Here is a 21,190-nt window from a genome sequence, read left to right as displayed (position 1 = left end):
GGGCAGGATACTATTAAACGAGAGAGGGTTCAGATGTTGCTGGGTGTGGGAGGTTTGCGTTATAAAGAAAGGCTGGATAGCATGGGAATTTTTTTCACTGGAGCGTAGGAGATTGGGAGGTGACCTTATTGAGGTTTATAAAATTATGAGGGCTATAGGTAGATATAATGGTATGTGTCTTAAAGACTAGAGGGCATATTTTTAAGGTGAGAGGAGAGAGATTCAAAAAAGACATGAGAAGCAAATGTTTTACACAGAGGGTGGTTCGCATGTGGTATTAACTTCCTGAGGAAGTGGTGGATGCAGGCACAGTTACAATGTTTAAAATACACGTAGATGAGTACATTAATAGGAAAGGTTTGGTGGGCCAGGAGCAGGCAGGTGGGAGTAATTTATTTTGGTATTATGTTTGAAATGGATAGGTTTGACCGAAGGGTCTGTTTCCATGCTGTAGTAGTTTATGACTCTAAGTATTGAGGTAGCAAGAGAAATGGTCCAAACAGCACAGAAGCAACAGAGGGGCTCAACAAGAAATTTGGGCTGCATTGTGTTAAAAGTTTAAAGAGCATTAATACACCATGGTCACACAGTCACAGACAACTCCATGGTACACATGGAGTGATGCGGTTATATGAATGGTTACACGTGCCCTGTCATGAGACACTAGTGCCCATTTTAAACCAGAAAGCAGAAGTCACATTCACAGCAAATGAGTTGGAGATGCTGGTGTTGGACTGGGGTGTACAAAGTTAAAAATCACACGACACCAGGTTATAGTCCAACAGGTTTAATTGGAAGCACTAGCTTTCGGAGCGCCGCTCCTTCAATTGTGTATTCCACAACCACCTGATGAAGGAGCAGCGCTCTGAAAGCTAGTGCTTCCAATTAAACCTGTTGGACTATAACCTGGTGTTGTGTGATTTTTAACTTTGTACAGCAAACGAGATTATTCTGCCACTGACTTCCTGAGTCAGAGACAAAAAAACTGCAGATGCTAGAATCCAAGGTCGACAAGCAGGAGGCTGGAAGAACATGGCAAGCCAGTCAACATCAGGAGGTAGAGAAGTTAACGTTTCAGGTGTAACCCTCCTTCAGGACCATCTTCTGGTCCTGAATAAGGGTTACACCCGAAATGTTGACTGGTTTCCGGAAGCAGAAAGCTCTGTTGCAGAAAGTTTGACACTCTGCCATCTAGTGACCAATCAATGGTAACTGCAGGTGATGAATTTACCATACGGAACCCAGTCACAACTGAGACTTACTTCGATCTCTTTTAACATCGGCAGCTTCAAAGGTTGAGCCTTTATCTTAATTTGACAGTCTCCTAATTCAATCACATGTTCTTCCATTTCCAGTATATTATTAGCGACTGCAAAAGTAAGAAAAATCAAAAGTTCTTAAGATACAAGTGTTAGCCAGCTTAACATTTCCAATAATATTTCGAGATGATTCCAGAAATACAATAAAAAACACAGATATTTTGTGTTCATTGAGCCTTAATGGTTCATAAACTTAGGACCAGCAGTTTAAAAAACATGTTAACTTTAGTTGGGTTCTCGCTACAGACATTACTTGGAGAGAAATTGTTGAGATACTTTGCACATGATCTGTAAAGGCATAATATGATCATTCCATGATGCTTTGTACTAGCACCTCACTAAATTATGAGTGATGCAGTATTCAATGTACTGACAGGCTGCTGAGTTCTGAGATCTTAAAGGGCAGAAACTGAGCTGCATTGAGCTCCTCTTGTGGTGTAAATATAGGCCAGTTTCTGGGAGAACCGTATCCAACCACTGCTGTATTCACAGATGCCTTCTCGAGCACCTAAGGCACCTGCTTGGAGTAATAGATCCTTTATAAAAGCAAACAAGGAGCCTAAATACCAAATGATTTAAAGAGGGTCTAGAACTGACTCTGCTTCTCAACTCAGTGACCCCGAGGCAGTGGCTGCCAGTTGCAACATTTCTGTCCTCCTCCTGTGTTCCCAGCACACCATCATGTATTCACTTTCTGCCAGCATCATGGGCTTCTTGTGGTTTTTGACATGTTACTCCTTGTATTATATATTATATATCACAGAGAATCAGGTTTATATGGAATCAGATATAATCAGATATAACAAAGCACAATGCACACTACTCAAACTTACATATATTGTCTTAAAGTCATAAAGTTTTACAGCACAGAAACAGACCCTTCAGTCCAACTTATCAGATATCCTAAATCAATCTCGTCCCATTTGCCAGCACATGGTCCATATCCCTCTAAACCCGTTCTATTCATGTATGTCTTGTTTGTATGCTTATTTAGATAATTAATATATTACTTGGTATTTATATGAGAGTATATATGTTACCATGATAGCAAAGATTAAATTGCTGAGTGTATGCAAAGTTGCCATAGTCTTATCAGACCATACAGCTGCTCTGTGAGAGAGAGATGACTGGTGGACGGTTTAACCTGAAGGTGAGAGGTTATGAACAAGAGTTCTTCTCAGTAACCTCAGCTGTTGCAGGAATTGAACTCACACAGTTACTCTGCATTGCAAACCAGCCATCAAGCTAACCAACCCCGCTATTGTTAACTTACTGACTAACAAGGTGACCAGTTTCCAGACTACTGGCTGAATAAATAAGGAGTAAGAGGAGACCTCTTATAATACAGCATCACATGTCATGTTGCCAACTCGGCATAGATGATAGTGTCTTTTTGAAACCTGTACCATTCTACAACACAGCTGCCAGCCCATGTTCAACTCCCTCCATATGCCTTAGTCCATAATGTGATGTGGGGCTGAACCTGAATTCCTCATGAACTGGCTCCCAGGTGTTGGCAGCATATCCATGTTATTACATGATCTGTAAAGGCATAATATGATCATTCCATGATGCTTTGTACTGGTCACCTGTTAGTCAGTAAGTTGGCAGCATATCCATGAGGCCCAGTTCTTGCCAAGCCTTGACCAGCCTAACTGAGTAAGCCTCTATCTCTGCACCAGAGGGTATGAGACTAAAAATGAACTTAACCTTTTCAAATGATGCCTAGAATCATAAAATTCCTACAGTGTAGAAACAGGCCCTTCGGCCAAACAAATCTACACCGACCCTCCAAAGATTATTCCATCCAAACCCATTACTCTATATTTACCCCTGACCAATGCATTTAACCTACACATCCCTGAACACTATGGCCAATTCACCTAATCTGCACATCTTTGGATTATGGGAGGAAACCCACACAGACACAGGGAGAATATGCCAACTCCACATAGACAGTCACCCGAGGCGGGAATCAAACTCAGGTCCCTGGTGCTGTGAGGCAGCAGTGTTAACCACTAAGCCACCATGCTGCCCTCATTGGATTGCAAAAATACATGAAAGCAAGTACTGATGACAAACTCAAAAAACCATGCAGTTTAATGGGTACAACAATAACTTGCATTCATATAGCAGCTCTAGCTCACAGTACATTACTTTCTTAGTTTGTGATAAGAATAGTTTTAGTGATGACGTGGACATATAATTAGCAACTCAACATTAACACCAAAAAAATCAATTTAAATCAAATCTAGCCATTTCATTCAGCCTCTGCCAGCTGCCAAGGTTACAGCTAAAAACCCAAAGAACTGCGGATGCTGTAAATCAGAAACAAAAGCATAAGATACTGGAAAAGCTCAGCAGGGCTAGCAGCACCTGTGAAGAGAAATTAAAGTTAACGGTTCGGGTCAGGTGATGTTTGCTCAGAACTGATGGTAGTGAGGAGTATGTCGGTTTATATGCAGAAGATAGGGTGGGGGAGGGCTAAAAAGTAAACGATAGGTGGGGATAGAGCATAGAGAGAGGGAAGAGCAGTTGGACAGACAAAGGCAGCTCATGTTCTGCTTGGAAACCCTGCAGCCCTCCAGACTCAATATTGAGTTCAATAATTTTAGGGCCTGAACTCCCCCATGCCCTAGCCTCCCACCACACACGCCAGGGCTTGTTATCACATACTGCCTATTGTTAGCCACTAACATTCTCCATTAACAGCTGTTCACTCTTCCAGGTGGATCCTTATTGACTCCTTTGTCTGTCCAACTGTCCTTCTGCCTATTTGGGCTCTATCCCCACCTATTATTTAGACCTTACCATCTCCCCCCACTCTACCTTCTGCACATAAACTGACATTTTCCTCGCTACCATCAGTTCTGAGAATGGGTCACCAGACCTGAAATGTTAATTTTGATTTCTCTTCACAGCTGCTGCCAGACTTGCTGAGCTTTTTCAGCAACTTCTGTTGTTGTCAAGGTTACAACTAAACTCAGTCTATAGCAACCAGAACACAGAACCGTTCTGTACTTTTAGCCAATAATTATTAACTTTGGACACCAGAAGACATGCACAACAACTGATTCCTTTTGTCATTGGATTACTTTCTACCTGTTTCATCTTCGAATGTGATCACTGCTGAGCCTCCTTTTATTGGGTAATGAATGCATGGCTTTAGGTCAAATTCTACTACTGGATTGCCATCTTTCTCAATTTTGCCATTAAAGCACCATCGTTTTTCAGGCATGGAGAAAGAAACCTGTGGAGATTTCAAGAAAACCACCATATTAATATGATTGACAATGGGGACAAATTAGCAGCATTTGTGTAACATGTGTTAGCAATAAGCTATGGAATGTAGATTGTTCATACATTCACCCCCAGAGTCGGAAATGTGTTACACTGGAAAAGCACAGCAGGTCAGACAGCCTCCAAGGAGCAAGAGAATCGAAAGGCATAAGCTCTTCCTCAAGAATGTGGGGGAGGGTTACAATCACACCCCACTGCCAGAGATATATTTCCCTCCTCATCCCTATCAGCAATCCACAGAGACAATTCCCTCCGTGACTCCTTCATTAGGTCCAAGCCTCCCACTAGCCCACCCTCCACTCCCGGCACCTTCCCTTGCCACTGCAAGAGGTGTAAAACCTGCACCCACACCTCCCCCTTCACCTCCGTCCAGGGCCCGAAAGGATCCTTCCAAATCCGGCAGTGATTTTCCTGCACATCCAAACACTTCATCGACTGTGTCTCCCGATGTGGTCTCCTCTACTTTAGGGAGACAGGATGCCAACTCGCGGATCATTTCAGGGAATATCTCTGGAACAAATGCACCAAACAACCCCACTGCACTGTGGCTGACTACTTCAACTCACCCTCCCACTCCCCCAAGGACATGCAAATCCTGAGCTTTCTCCACTGCCAAATCCTAGTCGCCTGACACCTGCAGGAAGGATGCCTCATCTTCTGCCTTGGGATCCTCCAACCACATGGCATCAACATTGACTTCACTAGTTTCCAAATCACCCCTCCCCCCACCTCATCCCAGATTCAATCCTCCAACGTGGCACCACCCTCTTGACCTGTCCTACCTGTCCATCTTCCTTCCCATCTAGCTGCACCCTCCCTTCTGACCTATCACCATCATTCCCCACCTGTATCTATCCATCGCCTTCTCAGTCCCCTTCACCCCATCGACGTTTCTGAGGAAGGGCTTACACCCAAAATGTCAATTTCCCTGCTCCTCAGATGCTGCCTGACCTGCAGTGCTTCTCCAGTGCCACACTTTTCGCCTTGATCTCCAGCATCTGTAGTCCCCACTTTCTCCTGTTCATACATACAGTCTAATATTAAATAGTTATTACTGTCCAGACTGGGGCATGTTCACAGGCTTTTTGACAGAAGTATTCACCCACAAAGGTGGTCCCGCTGTAGAAGATGCTTATTACTTTCAAACAGGATGGGGCATTAGTAAGTGTTTTATGTGATTCACCCTTTTGAAAATTCTTTCTTTCCAACCTATTTCACCGCCAAACTGACACTAAAACAAAATCATAAATAAGCAGAAGAAATTCTGAGCTTTCTCTACCTTCAGTACCATCCTGGCTGATCCTCACCACCCCCACCCCCCACCAGCTCCAGTTGATTAGAGTAGATTAATCCACTACAGTGTTGAAACAGGCCCTTCAGCCCAACAAGTCCACACCAACCCTCCGAAGAGGAACCCACCCAGAACCACTTCCCCCTGACCAATTCTTCACCATTTCTCCAATGTTTGGTACAGCCAAAGAATCTCAGTCTTAAAAATTTCTTCAGCGATGGAGCATTAACAACCCTCTGTAGTAGAGAATTCCAAAGACTCAGAACCCTTTGAGGGAAGACCTTCCTTCACATTTCAATGATAAATCATTGGTTCTTTATTTTGGGACTGGACCTCCATGTTTGAAATTCCCAGTTAAGGGAAACAGACTTTCAAGATCTATTCTATCAAGTGCATTCAGATATCGCTGACCTGAAACATTAACCCTGTTTGTCTCCCCTCAAACATTGCCATATCTGTTGATTATTTCTCAGATTTACTAAATATTCTTTACTTTCTTATTTTCTTCACCCCAATTGTTTTGGCTCCTCTCAAGTGTCCAGTCGCAGAATAGGGGGAGACAGTGAGCACTGCAGATGCTGGAGATCGGAGTTGAGTGTGTTGCTGGAAAAGCACAGCATGTCTGGCAGCATCCAAGGAGCAGGAAAAATCAACGTTTCTGGCCGGAGCCCTTCATCAGGAATTTCTGATGAAGGGCTCCGGCCCGAAACATCGATGTTTCCTGCTCCTCGGATGCTGCCAGACCTGCTGTGCTTTTGCAGCAACACAATCTCAATGCAGAATAGAGGGACCCTACACAAAGGCCTCTGTCAATGCTGTTCAACTGTACAGGGGTAATCCTTTCACAAATGAGAAGCTCTCCAACCATGCAAATACAAATGCAAACATACTGGAGAGAGCAGAAAGGGAATGTCAAGTTCATGCTGAGCAGCTCTGTATCCAGTTATCCAGGGATTACGAAAGAAAGCACCAAAGAAGGAACAGGAAAGGACAAAATCAGAGATGACTGTCTGCTGAAAAGGACAAGTATACTGATGCTCTGAAGTTGCAACCTTTGGCACTTGGAGGGTTGTGAGTTTCCCAGGACTGAAAAGAAATTTTAGAGAACTATTCAGAATTTATTTCTAATAACATTTTAACTTCAAAGTTTGTGCAAAGATTTGTAGCTCAGGTGCTCGTTGTTGTGGTTCTGTTCGCCGAGCTGGAAGTTTTTGTTGCAAACGTTTCGTCCCCTGGCTAGGCGACATCATCAGTGCTTGGGAGCCTCCTGCGAAGCGCTTCTTTGATGTTTCCTCCGGTGTTTATAGTGGTCTGTCCCTGCCGCTTCCGGTTGTCAGTTTCAGCTGTCCGCTGTAGTGGTTGGTATATTGGGTCCAGGTCGATGTGTTTGTTGATGGAGTTTGTGGATGAATGCCATGCCTCTAGGAATTCCCTGGCTGTTCTCTGTCTGGCTTGCCCCATGATAGTAGTGTTGTCCCAATCGAATTCATGTTGCTTGTTGTCTGCGTGTGTGGCTACTAAGGATAGCTGGTTGTGTCGTTTCGTGGCTAGTTGATGTTCATGTATGCGGATTGTTAGCTGTCTTCCTGTTTGTCCTATATAGTGTTTAGTGCAGTCCTTGCATGGTATTTTGTACACTACATTCGTCTTGCTCATGTTGGGTATCGGGTCCTTCGTTCTGGTGAGTTGTTGTCTGAGCGTGGCTGTTGGTTTGTGTGCCGTTATGAGTCCTAGGGGTCGCAGTAGTCTGGCAGTCAGTTCCGAGATGCTCCTGATGTATGGTAGTGTGGCTACAATAGAATTCACTACAAGAGTATACAGGAAAGCCACACACACAGACCAAGTCCTAAACTATGAAAGTAACCACCCCAACACACACAAACGAAGCTGCATCAGGACACTATTCAAAAGGGCCACAACAAACTGCAGTACACCAGGACTGCAAAAAGAAGAAGAAGAACACCTATACAAGGTATTCGCCAAAAACGGATACCCGCGCAACTTCATCAGCAGATGCCTAAGAGAAAGACCACGGAACGAGGACATACCACAACCAAAAGGACTAGCCACACTACCATACATCAGGAGCATCTCAGAACTGACAGCCAGACTACTGAGACGCCTAGGACTCATAACGGCACACAAACCAACAGCCACGCTCAGACAACAACTCACCAGAACGAAGGACCCGATACCCAACATGAGCAAGACGAATGTAGTGTACAAAATACCATGCAAGGACTGCACTAAACACTATATAGGACAAACAGGAAGACAGCTAACAATCCGCATACATGAACATCAACTAGCCACGAAACGACACGACCAGCTATCCTTAGTAGCCACACACGCAGACAACAAGCAACATGAATTCGATTGGGACAACACTACTATCATGGGGCAAGCCAGACAGAGAACAGCCAGGGAATTCCTAGAGGCATGGCATTCATCCACAAACTCCATCAACAAACACATCGACCTGGACCCAATATACCAACCACTACAGCGGACAGCTGAAACTGACAACCGGAAGCAGCAGAGACAGACCACTATAAACACCGGAGGAAACATCAAAGAAGCGCTTCGCAGGAGGCTCCCAAGCACTGATGATGTCACCTAGCCAGGGGACGAAACGTTTGCAACAAAAACTTCCAGCTCGGCGAACAGAACCACAACATTTTAACTTCAAATTTCTGAAACAGAGACAGGTTTCTAAAGCTTTTCATTGAATCCCTAAAACATGGAAGCAGGTCATTCAGCCCATCAACTCCACACTGACCCTCCGAAGAGCAATCCCACCCAGAGCCATTCCCCCCTACCCTAACACCTGGCATTCCCCATGGCCAATCCACCCAACCTGGACACTCCCAGACACTATGGATAATTTAGCCTGGCCAGTCCACCCAAACTGCATCCCCCCCCCCCCGATACAATGGGTAATTTAGCCAGGTCAGACCACCTAACCTGCACTTCTTTGGACTGTGGGAGGAAACTGGAGCAGCTGGAGGTAACCAAGTGAGGTAGCGCAATACAACTGACTCCAACCATTAAATGATTGTGATCCTAAATTAGAATCACTTCTGACTTTTGTTTTTCAGAACATCATACAACATGGAAACAGACCCTTATTCCAACAAGTCCATGCCGACCATAATCCCAAAATAAACCAGTCCATTCAGTCTGCACTAGGCCCATGACCCTCCAAACTTATCTGAATGTCTTTTAAATGTTGTAACTGTACCCACATCCATCGCTTCCTCATTCTGCACACAAACCACTCTATGTAATAAAGTTGCCCCTCATGTCCTTTTTAAATCTTTCTCCTCTCACCTTAAAAATATACTCCCTAGGGAAACGACACCTGCTATTCACCTTTCTCTGCCCCTCATGAATTTAAAATCCTCGATAAGGTCACCCCTCAACCTCCTATGCGCCAATGAAAAATGTCCCAGCCTAGCCAGCCTCTCCTTATAAATCAAACCCTCCATTCCTGGCAACATCCTGGTATTTCTTTGCTGAGCCCTCTCCAGCTTATTAATATCCTTCCCAGAACAGGATGACCAGAACTGCTCACAGTACACCAGAAGAGGCTTCACCAATGTCCTGTACAACCTCAACATGACTTCCCAACTCTGGTACTCAAAGGTCTGAGCAATGAAGACAAGCATGATAAACACCTTCTTAAACACCCTGTCTACATGTGATGCAAACTTCAAAAAAAAGTTCCTGAACCTCTAGGAGTCTTTGTTCTTTTGCAAACTTTTTGCAAACTCATTTGCAAACTTACTAACCATGCCTTCTATAATCTCAACTAAATCATGTAGTTTCAGGGTTCTCCCCTGAATACTTGGAAAATCTTCAACTTGCTTTTACAGAAATGAGTTTGTGGAAGAGGCCCAGAAATTGCCACTTGGAAGCAATCAGAAAGCTCAATGGTACATCACATTATCGTCTCAGCCTGCTCCTGCCCCTGACTGCCCCGGACGACCCATCGTCTCAGCCTGCTCCTGCCCAACCGAACTCATCTCGGCATACCTCGACACGGTCCTGTCCCCATTAGTCCAAGAACTCCCCACCTACGTTCGTGACACCACCCACGCCCTCCACCTCCTCCAGGATTTCCGCTTCCCCGGTCCCCAACGCCTCATCTTCACCATGGACATCCAGTCCCTGTACACCTCCATCCCCCATCACGAAGGACTCAAAGCACTCCGCTTCTTCCTTTCCCGCCGTACCACCCAGTACCCTTCCACCGACACCCTCCTTCGACTGACCGAACTGGTCCTCACCCTGAACAACTTTTCTTTCCAATCCTCCCACTTTCTCCAAACAAAAGGAGTAGCCATGGGCACCCGCATGGGCCCCAGCTATGCCTGCCTCTTCGTAGGGTATGTGGAACAATCCATCTTCCGCAACTACACTGGCCCCACCCCCCATCTTTTTCTTCGCTACATTGATGACTGTATCGGCGCTACCTCGTGCTCCCACGAGGAGGTTGAACAGTTCATCCACTACACCAACACCTTCCACCCCGACCTCAAATTCACCTGGACAGTCTCGGACTCCTCCCTCCCCTTCCTAGACCTTTCTGTTTCTATCTCAGGCGACCGAATCAACACGGACATCTACTACAAACCTACCGACTCCCACAGCTACCTGGACTACACCTCCTCCCATCCTGCCCCCTGTAAAAACGCCATCCCATTCTCCCAATTCCTTCGTCTCCGCCGCATCTGCTCCCAGGAGGACCAGTTCAAAATACGTACAACACAGATGGCCTCCTTCTTCAAGGACCGCAATTTCCCCCCTGACGTGGTCGACGGTGCCCTCCACCGCATCTCCTCCACTTCCCGCTCCTCCGCCCTTGAGCCCCGCCCCTCCAACCGCCACCAGGACAGAACCCCACTGGTCCTCACCTACCACCCCACCAATCTCCATGTACAGCGCATCATCCGCCGTCACTTCCGCCACCTCCAAACAGACCCCAGCACCAAGGATATATTTCCCTCCCCTCCCCTATCAGCTTTCCGTAGAGACCACTCCCTCCGCGACTCCCTTGTCAGATCCACACCCCCCACCGACCCAACCACCACTCCCGGCACCTTCCCTTGCAACCGCAGGAGGTGCAACACTTGCGCCCACACCTCCCCCCTCACTTCTCTCCAAGGCCCCAAGGGAAACTTCCATATCCGCCACAGATTCACCTGCACCTCCACCCACATCATCTACTGCATCCGCTGCAGCCGGTGTGGCCTCCTCTATATTGGGGAGACAGGCCGCCTACTTGCGGAGCGATTCAGGGAGCACCTCTGGGCCACCCGGACGAACCAACCCAACCAACCTGTGGCACAGCATTTCAACTCCCCCTCCCACTCCACCGAGGATATGCAGGTCATTGGACTCATCCACCGCCAAACCACAACAACCCGACGGTCGGAGGAGGAGCGTCTTATCTTCCGACTGGGAACCCTCCAACCGCAGGGGATGAACTTGGACTTCACCAGTTTCTTCATCCCCCCTCCCCCCACCTTGTCTCAGCCGGATCCTTCCAGCCCGGCACCGCCTTCCTGACCTGCAGTCTTCTTCTTGACCTCTCCGCCTCCACCCTACTCCGACCTATCACCCTCACCTTGACCTCTTTCCACCTATCACATTTCCAACTCCCCTCCTCCAAGTCCCTCCTCCCTACCTTTTATCTTCTCCTGCTGAACACTCTCTGCTCATTCCTGAAGAAGGGCCTGTGCCCGAAACGTCGAATCTCCTGTTCCCTTGATGCTGCCTGACCTGCTGTGCTGTTCCAGCAATAAAGTTTCAACTACATCACATTATACAGGCTCTGGCAACTATGCATCAGCAAATGACATCCTGTAGGGCAATCACCAGTATAAAGATGTTTTGAGTCATTATCCCAAGTGAGGTAGCGTAATACAATTGACTCCAAACATTAAATGATTGCGATGTCAGATTACTATCACGTCTGACTTTTGTTTTCCTGGTTGTAAGTTTGCTCGCTGAGCTGATAGATCTACTCTCAGATGTTTCATCACTATGCTGGGTAACATCATCAGTGAGCCACCGGTGAAGTGCTGGTGTTCTGTCCCACTTGCTATTTGTCTGTTGTGGTGGGTGATTTCACTTCCCATTCTTTTATTTCTTTTTGTTTTTCCTCACAACACCTAATGGAATATTATCTTACCTTGAGTTGTTTCTCCAGCTCTGATCTTTCTTCTTCAAGTCTCATTAACTCATCCTTCATATTTCTTTGGTCCTCCCTCAGATTGTCATTCACAATCTCTGCATCTTTCAATTGTTTCTGTGGAAGAATACACAGGATCAATAAAAAGACAAAACTTTAAAATTGAATTCATTTTGAGATACAAAACAGGTTGCAACAATAGATCGTAGAGACAGGAATAAACGTTTCAGCACTTTGAACCTGCTCCAACGTCCAATAAGATCATGGATTATCTACAAACTCATTGCATGTAACTACTTGTATTCCATGTCCTTTGATAACTTTGGCTAACAGAAATCTATCAATCTCATTTTGAAAACTGAATCATTGACCTAGCATAAACTGTCATTTGCAGCAATAAGTTCCAAATGAATAGCACCACACTATGCTTGAAGAAGTGTTTGCTAATTTTATTCCTGAGAGGTCTGTTCTGGTGTTATTCTTATCATTCTTCTTTATTCCTCGATGAATGAAAATAGTTTTTACCAACTTATTCAGTCTATTCCTCTGAGTGTTTTGAAAGCCTCAATCATATCATCCTGTAACCGTTTAAATTCCAGAGATTACAACCCTATTTGGGAGATTTCTCTTTGTAATTTAAACCTTGAAGGTCCAGTAAAGATCAGTACACTCAAAACTCATGCTTCTCCTCAGGTTAAGCACTTTCAACCCAAGACGTGCACCTGGTGAAAATCTCCTCTCAGTGTTAAGTTTCTGTATTTTCTGAAAACGAAGCTTCTTCTGTATCATAAATATGACTAATATAAAAGATGCAGAGAGTTACAACAATCATCTATTCTTATAGCTTCAGTCTAATAAAACCTCTCAAGATGCCATACAGAAGCAGGAGAAAACCAAGGATCATTCAGAGCCACATCAGGAGATACTAAGAAACAAACAACAATAGCTTGATCAAACAGAGTTAAAAATCACACAACACCAGGTTATAGTCCAACAGGTTTAATTGGAAGCGCTGCTCCTTCATCAGGTGATTGTGAAGGAGCGTCGCTCCGAAAGCTAGTGTGCTTCCAATTAAACCTGTTGGACTATAACCTAGTGTTGTGTGATTTTTAGCTTTGTACACCCCAGTCCAACACCGGCATCTCCGAATCTTGATCAAACAGGTCAGTTTCAAGGAGCAGAGAGAAGTGGAAAGATTTAGGGAGGGAACTCCAGAGCTCCATGCCTTGGTGGCTGAAGGTACAATTACAGTGATGGAATCCCAAAATAGCAACACAACTCTTAGAAACAATTTGCAATTGTAAGCTTGGCAGCTGTAAAGCTTAATTTAAAAGGTTTAGTTTCCTTACAGAAAACATATTAACTTACAAAGTACTGTTGATGCTATTAGCAACAAGGATTTAATGCACACTCATATTTATAAATTAAACTGACAGGCAGAAAAATATCAGGTGTTCTGGTCTAAGAGGAAACAAAGGGTTAAGCTCACCTTTTCATGATCCATCCAGTCTACTTCACTCTCATGGATGGAGCATTATGACAATATAATTCTCATTTATCATTCTGAACCTTCCTATAGTTTGAGACACTTCTATTAGATCTACACACCCAATTGTACTTCCTCTCATGTGATCATCAGGGATGGGCAAAGTGAAACCAAGAAAAACTAAGGCCAAGAAGAGGGAGGGAAAATACCAGAAAATTCCTCTAACATACTCTCAGACAATCTGGAAGATCACACTCGACTATGCATTTGCTATTGAATAACCTACATATGCTCCATATGACCCAATCGTGGGCCCAGTTATGGCTGATTCAGTTCCCTCTTGAACACATGCAGGGAGTCAGCACATTTTACTTCAGCCGGAATGTTTCTCTGCCTTCTACTTTAATGAGGTATTAACCCATGTTCAAAAATAAAATTAATGCAATATCTCCAACAAATAAGCGAACAGGAGAAAATAACAGAAACCCAAGTTTTTGAGAGTTCGTTGTCAAGTCGTTTCCATTTTCGTTGGAAGGAATATTCAAAGAGAAGGCCCCAATATGGCCTCAGGCTGCATTATGTTTTATTAAACTGTAGAGTCCCACACGACTTGAGGTAGTAAAATTCTGTAAAGATATTACTTTATGGTTTCAAAGACCATTGATTCAGTTGAATGTTAACTCTATTTTTCTCTCCACAAATGCTACCGGACCTGCTGAGTTTGTCTGGCAATTTCTGCTTTAGACCCATTTGGCTTCTAGATCAACAACATGTCAGTCTTAAAATCATCATCGTTGTTACGGCATACTTCACTGGCCCCACCTCTCCCTATCTCTATAATCTCTCCCAGCCACACAACTTCAGAGATATATGTGCTTCTCCCTTTCTTGCCTTTTGAAGATCCATGATTTGAATCACTCCTGTCTCGGTGGCAAGACCAAGATCATTAAGCTCTGGAATAACCAAACTGCACCCTAAACTTTCTCTCACCTCCTTAAAACCTCTGCCTATGAGCAACCTTCTCGAAACCAGTGCTCACACCCTTATCTGACTCAGCACCAAATTCTGTCAGAAATAAAATTCCCATGAAGAGTCCGGCAGGATTTTATTATATTAGAGGTGTTTAATAAAGCCTGGTGTAGTTTGTTTTTTGTTGGCCACCAGGCAGAATGCCCAGTTTTGGTTATTCTAAAAAAACAGATCCTTTTGCTTCACCAACATAAATGCTTTCCTCCGTAAACTCACCATTGGTGAGAGTGTTCGAATGCTTGTGATTGATGTTCCTATATGGCACTGTGTCCAGATCATTAAAACAGCTTTTGCAAATGTCAGGACTCACAGATGAATTATACAAGTTGGAAACACTATTTGCTTTAACAGTTTAAAAATGAAATTCACTTTTGCTTTTTGTACATAAAATAGCTAAAGATAAATACAAACCACAAAACTGACAACCTGAAAATCTAAATCCCGTTTGTGTTGTTCTAATTGATCATCCTCCATACTTTGTTGGAGTTTTTCAATCCGGGCATTAAGTTCCTGTGCTATCAATTCTGATTCATTTTTTGCTTTCTTCAGCTGAGCTATGTCATTCTGCAAAGCATTATGAAAGGCCTGGTGGAACAAAAATCAATAGATTATTAATTACACTCCATTAATCAACACGTTCCTACAAATATCACTCCATGTCTTATGGAAACAAAGAAGGAAGAGAGAGAGGAATCAAGAGTTATGTCACTCATTTATTCATCTGTTACTGGACCATGATTTGACATATTTTGTCATTTCCTGAGATTTTTTTTCCAGACTTCAATGTTCTTTCTGGTTTGATCTCACTTCAGTTTTCAGAATCCAAGTTGTTTACTCACCACAAGAAAAATATAAAAAAATAGATTTCAAACAGCATCCTTTTAAATTCCTCCCTCCTCCTTAATGGTACAGAAAATATGTTGGATAAGATTTAATCAGGTTACTTTATTAAAGATAAAAAAGAGATTGTGGAATGGACCTCAGAGTCTATCCTACCATTCAATAAAGAGCTGGCCAGTCTCTGCCCTTTCCCTGATTTGTTGACTCTTTTAGTGTCCAAAGATTTATCCCTCTCAGTCATGCCTGAGCATTTTGGGGTAACGAATTTTAAAAATGCATGAAGCTTATGTGATGCATCACCATTCTTTAGCCTCTCAGCATCCAGCTATCACAACTGTTAAGAATATTTTTCATTTCAGTAAGATCATTGCTAAACTTACTAAATGCCAGAGCATAGCCGGCTCCTACTGTACTGTCATTCCTCATGGCATATCCCTCTCATGCATCTGCAGACCTCACTTTCTCCTCCATATCCCTCTCATGCCAAACATCAATCAAGTATCTTCCCTTCAGATCCACCAAACAAAGTAAATCCTTCCTCGGAAAATGAGAACAAAGTTGTGGAAGTGCTTCAACTGTATTCAAATCCTTCCATCATTGCAGCTAAAATTCCTTACTGTTACACTGGAAGCCTCTTGCATTAAGGGTGCCGTGTTATTCACTTTCCTAACTGCCTCCACCATCTGCATGTTAAATTCCTGCAATTGTAACATTATTTTATTAAATGAATTCTTGAAAGTGTTTGTGATTTATTGGAAATACTGTCATATCTTCTCAAAGCCATATACAATGTTGTAGCACATCGAACTCAGAGGAGTTATGCAGACAAAGAAGGTGAATTTTGATATAAACTCTAATCTGACCTTGCGATTTTCTATTTCCTGTTGGATTATTTCCAGTTTTGAGGCATCATCCTTCGCTAATTCCAGGTTCGGGCACTTAACAGCCAATTTCTGCAAAACAAAATCATCCACTCTTACAAAACTGTCACTTTGGCTTAGCTGGTGATGCTTTCATTTTCACTTTGCACGTTTAAGACCCATTATAGACTTGGCCTTGAATTTAGGCTGCTAACCCTATGTAATAATGAAGTATGGGGTGCTCCATTCTGAGAAGATTTGTCTTTTTGGTTGGTATCTTAGACTGATACCCTTACCTGCTCAAGTGGATGTAATGGAGAACACCCGAAACCAAGGCATACAGAGGAAATTAAGCAATTGAAAAAAGCAATTGTTTTCCTGCTGGTAACATTATATAGTTATCAAAAAGGATGTCTAATGCTGATGAACTGGATAAAATCTTAAGACTGATGTTCAAAGCAATTTGCATTTCATGTCATCTAAAGTTGTATTCCACTTAATTTAGATATAAAATCCATTTAAACTGTTGCAACAAATTTTTCAGTTTACGCATGATTAATAAGAAATCATTGAATGTTTTTTTTCACTGAACATTTGAGTACCAGGAGATATCCTGGTGTTTTAATCAAAATTCCTTGTTTAACCCAAACCATTGGTGGCACACTGCCAGGCCACTCAGCTTTGTTGCTTGTATGAGCTCGCTATGTGCAAACTGGAAGTTGTGTTTAATTACATTCTAAAATTAATTAGCGCAGTACTTTAGAATGTCTCAGAGATGTGATAATGTGCTGTGTAAGCTCATTGTGTTTCTGCCTTTTTCTAAGTTGCCTATGAATACTGAACACCTTGCTCTGCATTTTTAGCACTTGCTGTTTCTTCGTGAATGTGTTCACTAAATATATTACTTCTTTGAAAACACAATGCTATCAAGTCAGAAAGAAGTGCAATACATCACTTGCAAGTGATCACTGGTCTATACTGAGCTGCTTTGTCAAATTGCGTCTCAGGAAAGATGTGGAAGTGGTGCAGCATAAACTGACAAAAATGAAACCAGTGTATCAAGAATTAAGGTATGAGATCAGGTTGCATAAATTTGGTTTGGATTGCTTTGACTTTAAAAGCTTGATGGGTATTTGGTGCACTCGACTATCTGTCGATTGCCTGTTGACTCCTGATTTTTTCGGCCAGAAGTCCTCCATTGTTCATATACCTTACAGATTATGTTGTGTGGCACTACTACTGTGCTAAATGTGACAAACTTGGAAAACATTAGCAACGCAGACCAGGGCATCCATGAAGTGCTGTGGGCTGCCAGCACCTTCACAATTACACTCAATCACGGTCTGCAACATCATGACTCATATCCCCCACTCTACTCTTACCATCCAAGCTGGGAAATTAACCCAGATTCAATGAAGAGTGTAGGAGGGCATGCACTTGGCATACCTAAAGCTGTGGTGTCAACCTGGTGCAACTACAACGTGAATGCCAAACAGTGGAAGCAGCATATCACGGACAGAGCTAAGCAGTCCCATAACACATGGATGACATCTAAATTCTGCAGTCCTACAACATCCATGGTGGTGACAATTAAACACCTGACAGGAGATTGGGTTTCACAATTTTATTTTTTAATTCACTCATAAGATGTGAGCAGTGCAGGCTGGCCAGCATTTATTGCCAGTCCTTAGCTGGCCGTGAACTAAGTGGCTTGCTAGGCCATTTCAGAGGGCAATTGAGAATCAACCACATTGCTATGGATCTGGAGTCACAAGTTGGCCAGACCAGTTGAGGATGGTAGATTTCCTTCCCTAAAGGACATTAGTGAACCAGTTGGGATTTTCTGACAATCACCATCACATCCACTGTTTGAAAATAGGGATGGGCAATAAATGCTGGTCTGGCCAGTGATGTCTCACATTGCAAGAATAATATAAAAGGATGTCAACCTATGACTTCTGACCAAAAAAAAAATCCAAATTTTTTCTGCTGCTGTTGAAGACAAACTTGACCAGATGCAATCCTACTCGTTCATAAAATCGCAGAGTAGCACACCATTGAAGGCAGCTATTATCAGGTATTCCTAACTGTACATGTCAGTGGGCGATGTCAAGACTATCACCTCCCAGGTGTGCACTACATACCCCTCCAATCCTGTCCTCTGATATGCCAATATGGCATCAAGAAGGAACAGCAGATACATAGCCCCATCCAAACATAAAAATCATCGAGATTGTAGAGCGCTCAAACAGTTGCAAAGCAGCTACAGAATTCAAGATACAGAGAAGCATATTAGGGATTGCAGGAAGCTCTTAGGCATACAGCAAAGAATAATTTTTTTATATGCAAAATATGCAAACAGAAGAAAACCATTGGGAGAAAATGAAGTCGAAGAAACATCAAAGAAAATTGCCAGATTAGACTCTATCTGAATGAATCTTTTGTCCCAAAACAAGCAAAATAATTAGGCACTGAGGGCTTCAAAGTTAGCCATGGATGATGCACCAGCTTTATGATAAGAATCAATTTTGTACTGTGACATAAGACCAAAGTTTCACAATTTTAAATAAAATTCATTAATAAAAATACTCTTTAGGCCTGTTTGCAAGCCAACATATTTGTACTATATGTTGATTGGCCAGTAAGTAGACTGTGATTGATAGAAGCAATGCTATGGAGAATGCACTTGATAATGTTAAATTACTGTTTCTTGTGAATTGTCCTGAAGAGTGCAAAAAGTTTTAGTGAAATGTGCCTTTTTTCAGCAGTGCACAAGTGAAATACCTTTTCATACCTTTCGAACTAATTTTAGTGTGGGAAGCTGACAGGAACAGTCTCTGACCTCCTAACAGCTCTGTGATGGTGAGACCTGGGAGCAGGTAGCTTTCAATTCCTCAAACCCATGGAAAAGCTGACCCCGTACTTTCTGGCTAAACTTTTAGTCTTGGAAACAGGTATTGTGATGAGTACAGATGATAATCAAGACGCTGAAGATTAAGAAGCCATTTTACGGGTAGATACAGTAAAATTATTTGCTTTGATAGGGGAATACTGAACAAGCAGGCAAAATCTTAAAATCTGAACTGGATAGTTTTTCTACACAAAGGGTAGAATGTACTCCCCCAAAGATTATGGATGTTGGATTAATTGAAATTTTCAAAATTGAGATTCATAGACTGTTGTTTGTTAAGGTTAGCAAGGAAGAGGGAGTAAAGATGGCAAATCAACCACCTAGAAGGCTTGTTGTGACACCAAAGTCTTACCAGACCATAGGGGTTGCTCTCTCATCAGAGAGAAGCAACTGGTGGCAATTCATCCTAAGTGTCACCAGACCTCAAGCAAGGAAGAGGTTGAGGTCTTTCATGGTGATCTCAAATCAGTGAAGGGAATTGTACCGACACTGTTAGTATCACACTACGCTGTAAACCAACAATCCAGCCAACTGAGCTAGACCAATTCCCAGCTGGGGAGGTTCAGTGGCCGATTCCTGTCTTTATTATTGTTTGTCACAGTGACAGAAACATGATCAACTCACCTGTTGCTTCTGTGCAGGCTCACTCTGTAGAGAAAATATAAGGATTTCTCAGGCATTTGTACTCAGCAAAACTGCATCACTTTCAATATTGAATGAAGTTACTTCAAAGAAATGGACTCACCTGATCAGCAGATTCCATTGAAGTTCATGGAGTCTCCACGCCACAAACGTGCTACAAAAGGACAAAGTTTCACATTAAACTCCTGCAGGATATTTTGCTGATGCTACTCAGGGCTTTTTAAACTGTAAAAACTAACTACATTTGGCTTACATTGGTGTGAAACTAAGTGTAAGAATAAAGAAGGCTAGTGCTATACAAACACATTAATATTTTCACTCGTATTATTGTTGACATTGTTTGATTTAAAGATTTTTGTTAACCAAAACTATTAAGAGATTTGGGACAAAGGCAGATGTATTGAGTTAGATTGCAAATCCATCATGATTTCATTTAATGATAGAACAGGTTTGACCGGCCAAATGGCTTCCTCCAGTTATGATGTCCTTTTCCAGGTCTATCAGAATTGCGTTCCCCAATTTACTCCTCCTCCTCTTTCCTGCAGGGCAACTCGATGGAGTACAAGCCCCATGTGAACCAACAGCCCTCCCAAACCTCCCATCACATGACATTCTTCTTCTGTGATTTCCTTTTACTTCCTAGCTCATGAGCATTGCAGCCACATTAAACGCTCAGACTGGGATCAGGGATCAAAACTGGATCTATGTTAAGTTTTATAACTTGGTGGCTCAACACAGACTTTAGCGCTTGGGGAATCACTAGCCCATATGATACTGACCCAGGTATGTGATTCACCCAAACCACCTGCAGCAGCCAGTTTTTGATATTTAATATTTCAAGTGATTGACAAGATTCTACACAGATTCCACTTGCAATTTTTTAATCACATGAATAGTGATTTTGAGTATTATAATCCAGGTTGGCTGAAACTGAAAACTTTGGCAGTGCTTGAAGGACCTGAGCACAAAGCTTAGCCCCAAAGTAATAGTGAATTTATCTGTCCCCTATATCAATGAATTGAACAGTCCAATCCAGATAGCTGGGCAATATACTTAATCAAAAGTAAGACTCCAGTGGAGGAATTGATCTCTAATATTTTTTTGAAGCTCAGTGCCTGTTGAAGTATTGAAGTAAAATTTCAATCAGACTATTAGAACATGCACAGCCATTAACTGAAAGAAATATTAATTTTGAATTTAAAATTTGATGTGCATCTTGTCCTCCTTAATATTAATCAAGCCTTGAATCCATCCAGGTCTTTAAATAGGAACTTAGCTTCTAGATTAGTCATCTGAGACTGGAAAGGTATAGCAGA

General features: G+C 42.8%; 1 protein-coding gene across 3 annotated transcripts in view; it reads right to left on the bottom strand.

The window, feature by feature from the left end:
- ifi35 (interferon-induced protein 35) overlaps positions 1 to 21,190 on the bottom strand; it is a 39,998-nt gene that overhangs the window by 10,952 nt on the left and 7,856 nt on the right. The window contains exons 2-8 of one of the 3 annotated variants that reach the window (XM_087977839.1): positions 19,978 to 20,028; positions 19,857 to 19,880; positions 16,325 to 16,414; positions 15,033 to 15,206; positions 12,107 to 12,223; positions 4,422 to 4,569; positions 1,263 to 1,369 (exon numbers count right to left, since the gene is read on the bottom strand). In XM_087977839.1, coding sequence (XP_087833965.1) covers positions 1,263 to 1,369; positions 4,422 to 4,569; positions 12,107 to 12,223; positions 15,033 to 15,206; positions 16,325 to 16,414; positions 19,857 to 19,880; positions 19,978 to 19,995 — 678 coding nt within the window. In that variant the 5' untranslated portion in view covers positions 19,996 to 20,028. The remainder of the gene's footprint in view (positions 1 to 1,262; positions 1,370 to 4,421; positions 4,570 to 12,106; positions 12,224 to 15,032; positions 15,207 to 16,324; positions 16,415 to 19,856; positions 19,881 to 19,977; positions 20,029 to 21,190) is intronic. The other 2 variants (XM_087977840.1, XM_087977841.1) reach the window with 2 other exon arrangements.

This window comes from Chiloscyllium plagiosum, unplaced genomic scaffold (genome assembly GCF_037043375.1).
Source record: "Chiloscyllium plagiosum isolate Xiang-an unplaced genomic scaffold, Cpla_swu_hap1 HiC_scaffold_32, whole genome shotgun sequence".
Lineage (NCBI taxonomy): Eukaryota > Metazoa > Chordata > Chondrichthyes > Orectolobiformes > Hemiscylliidae > Chiloscyllium > Chiloscyllium plagiosum.
Note: the sequence above shows the minus strand (reverse complement) of the source record. Positions and strands in the feature narration are given on the sequence as shown.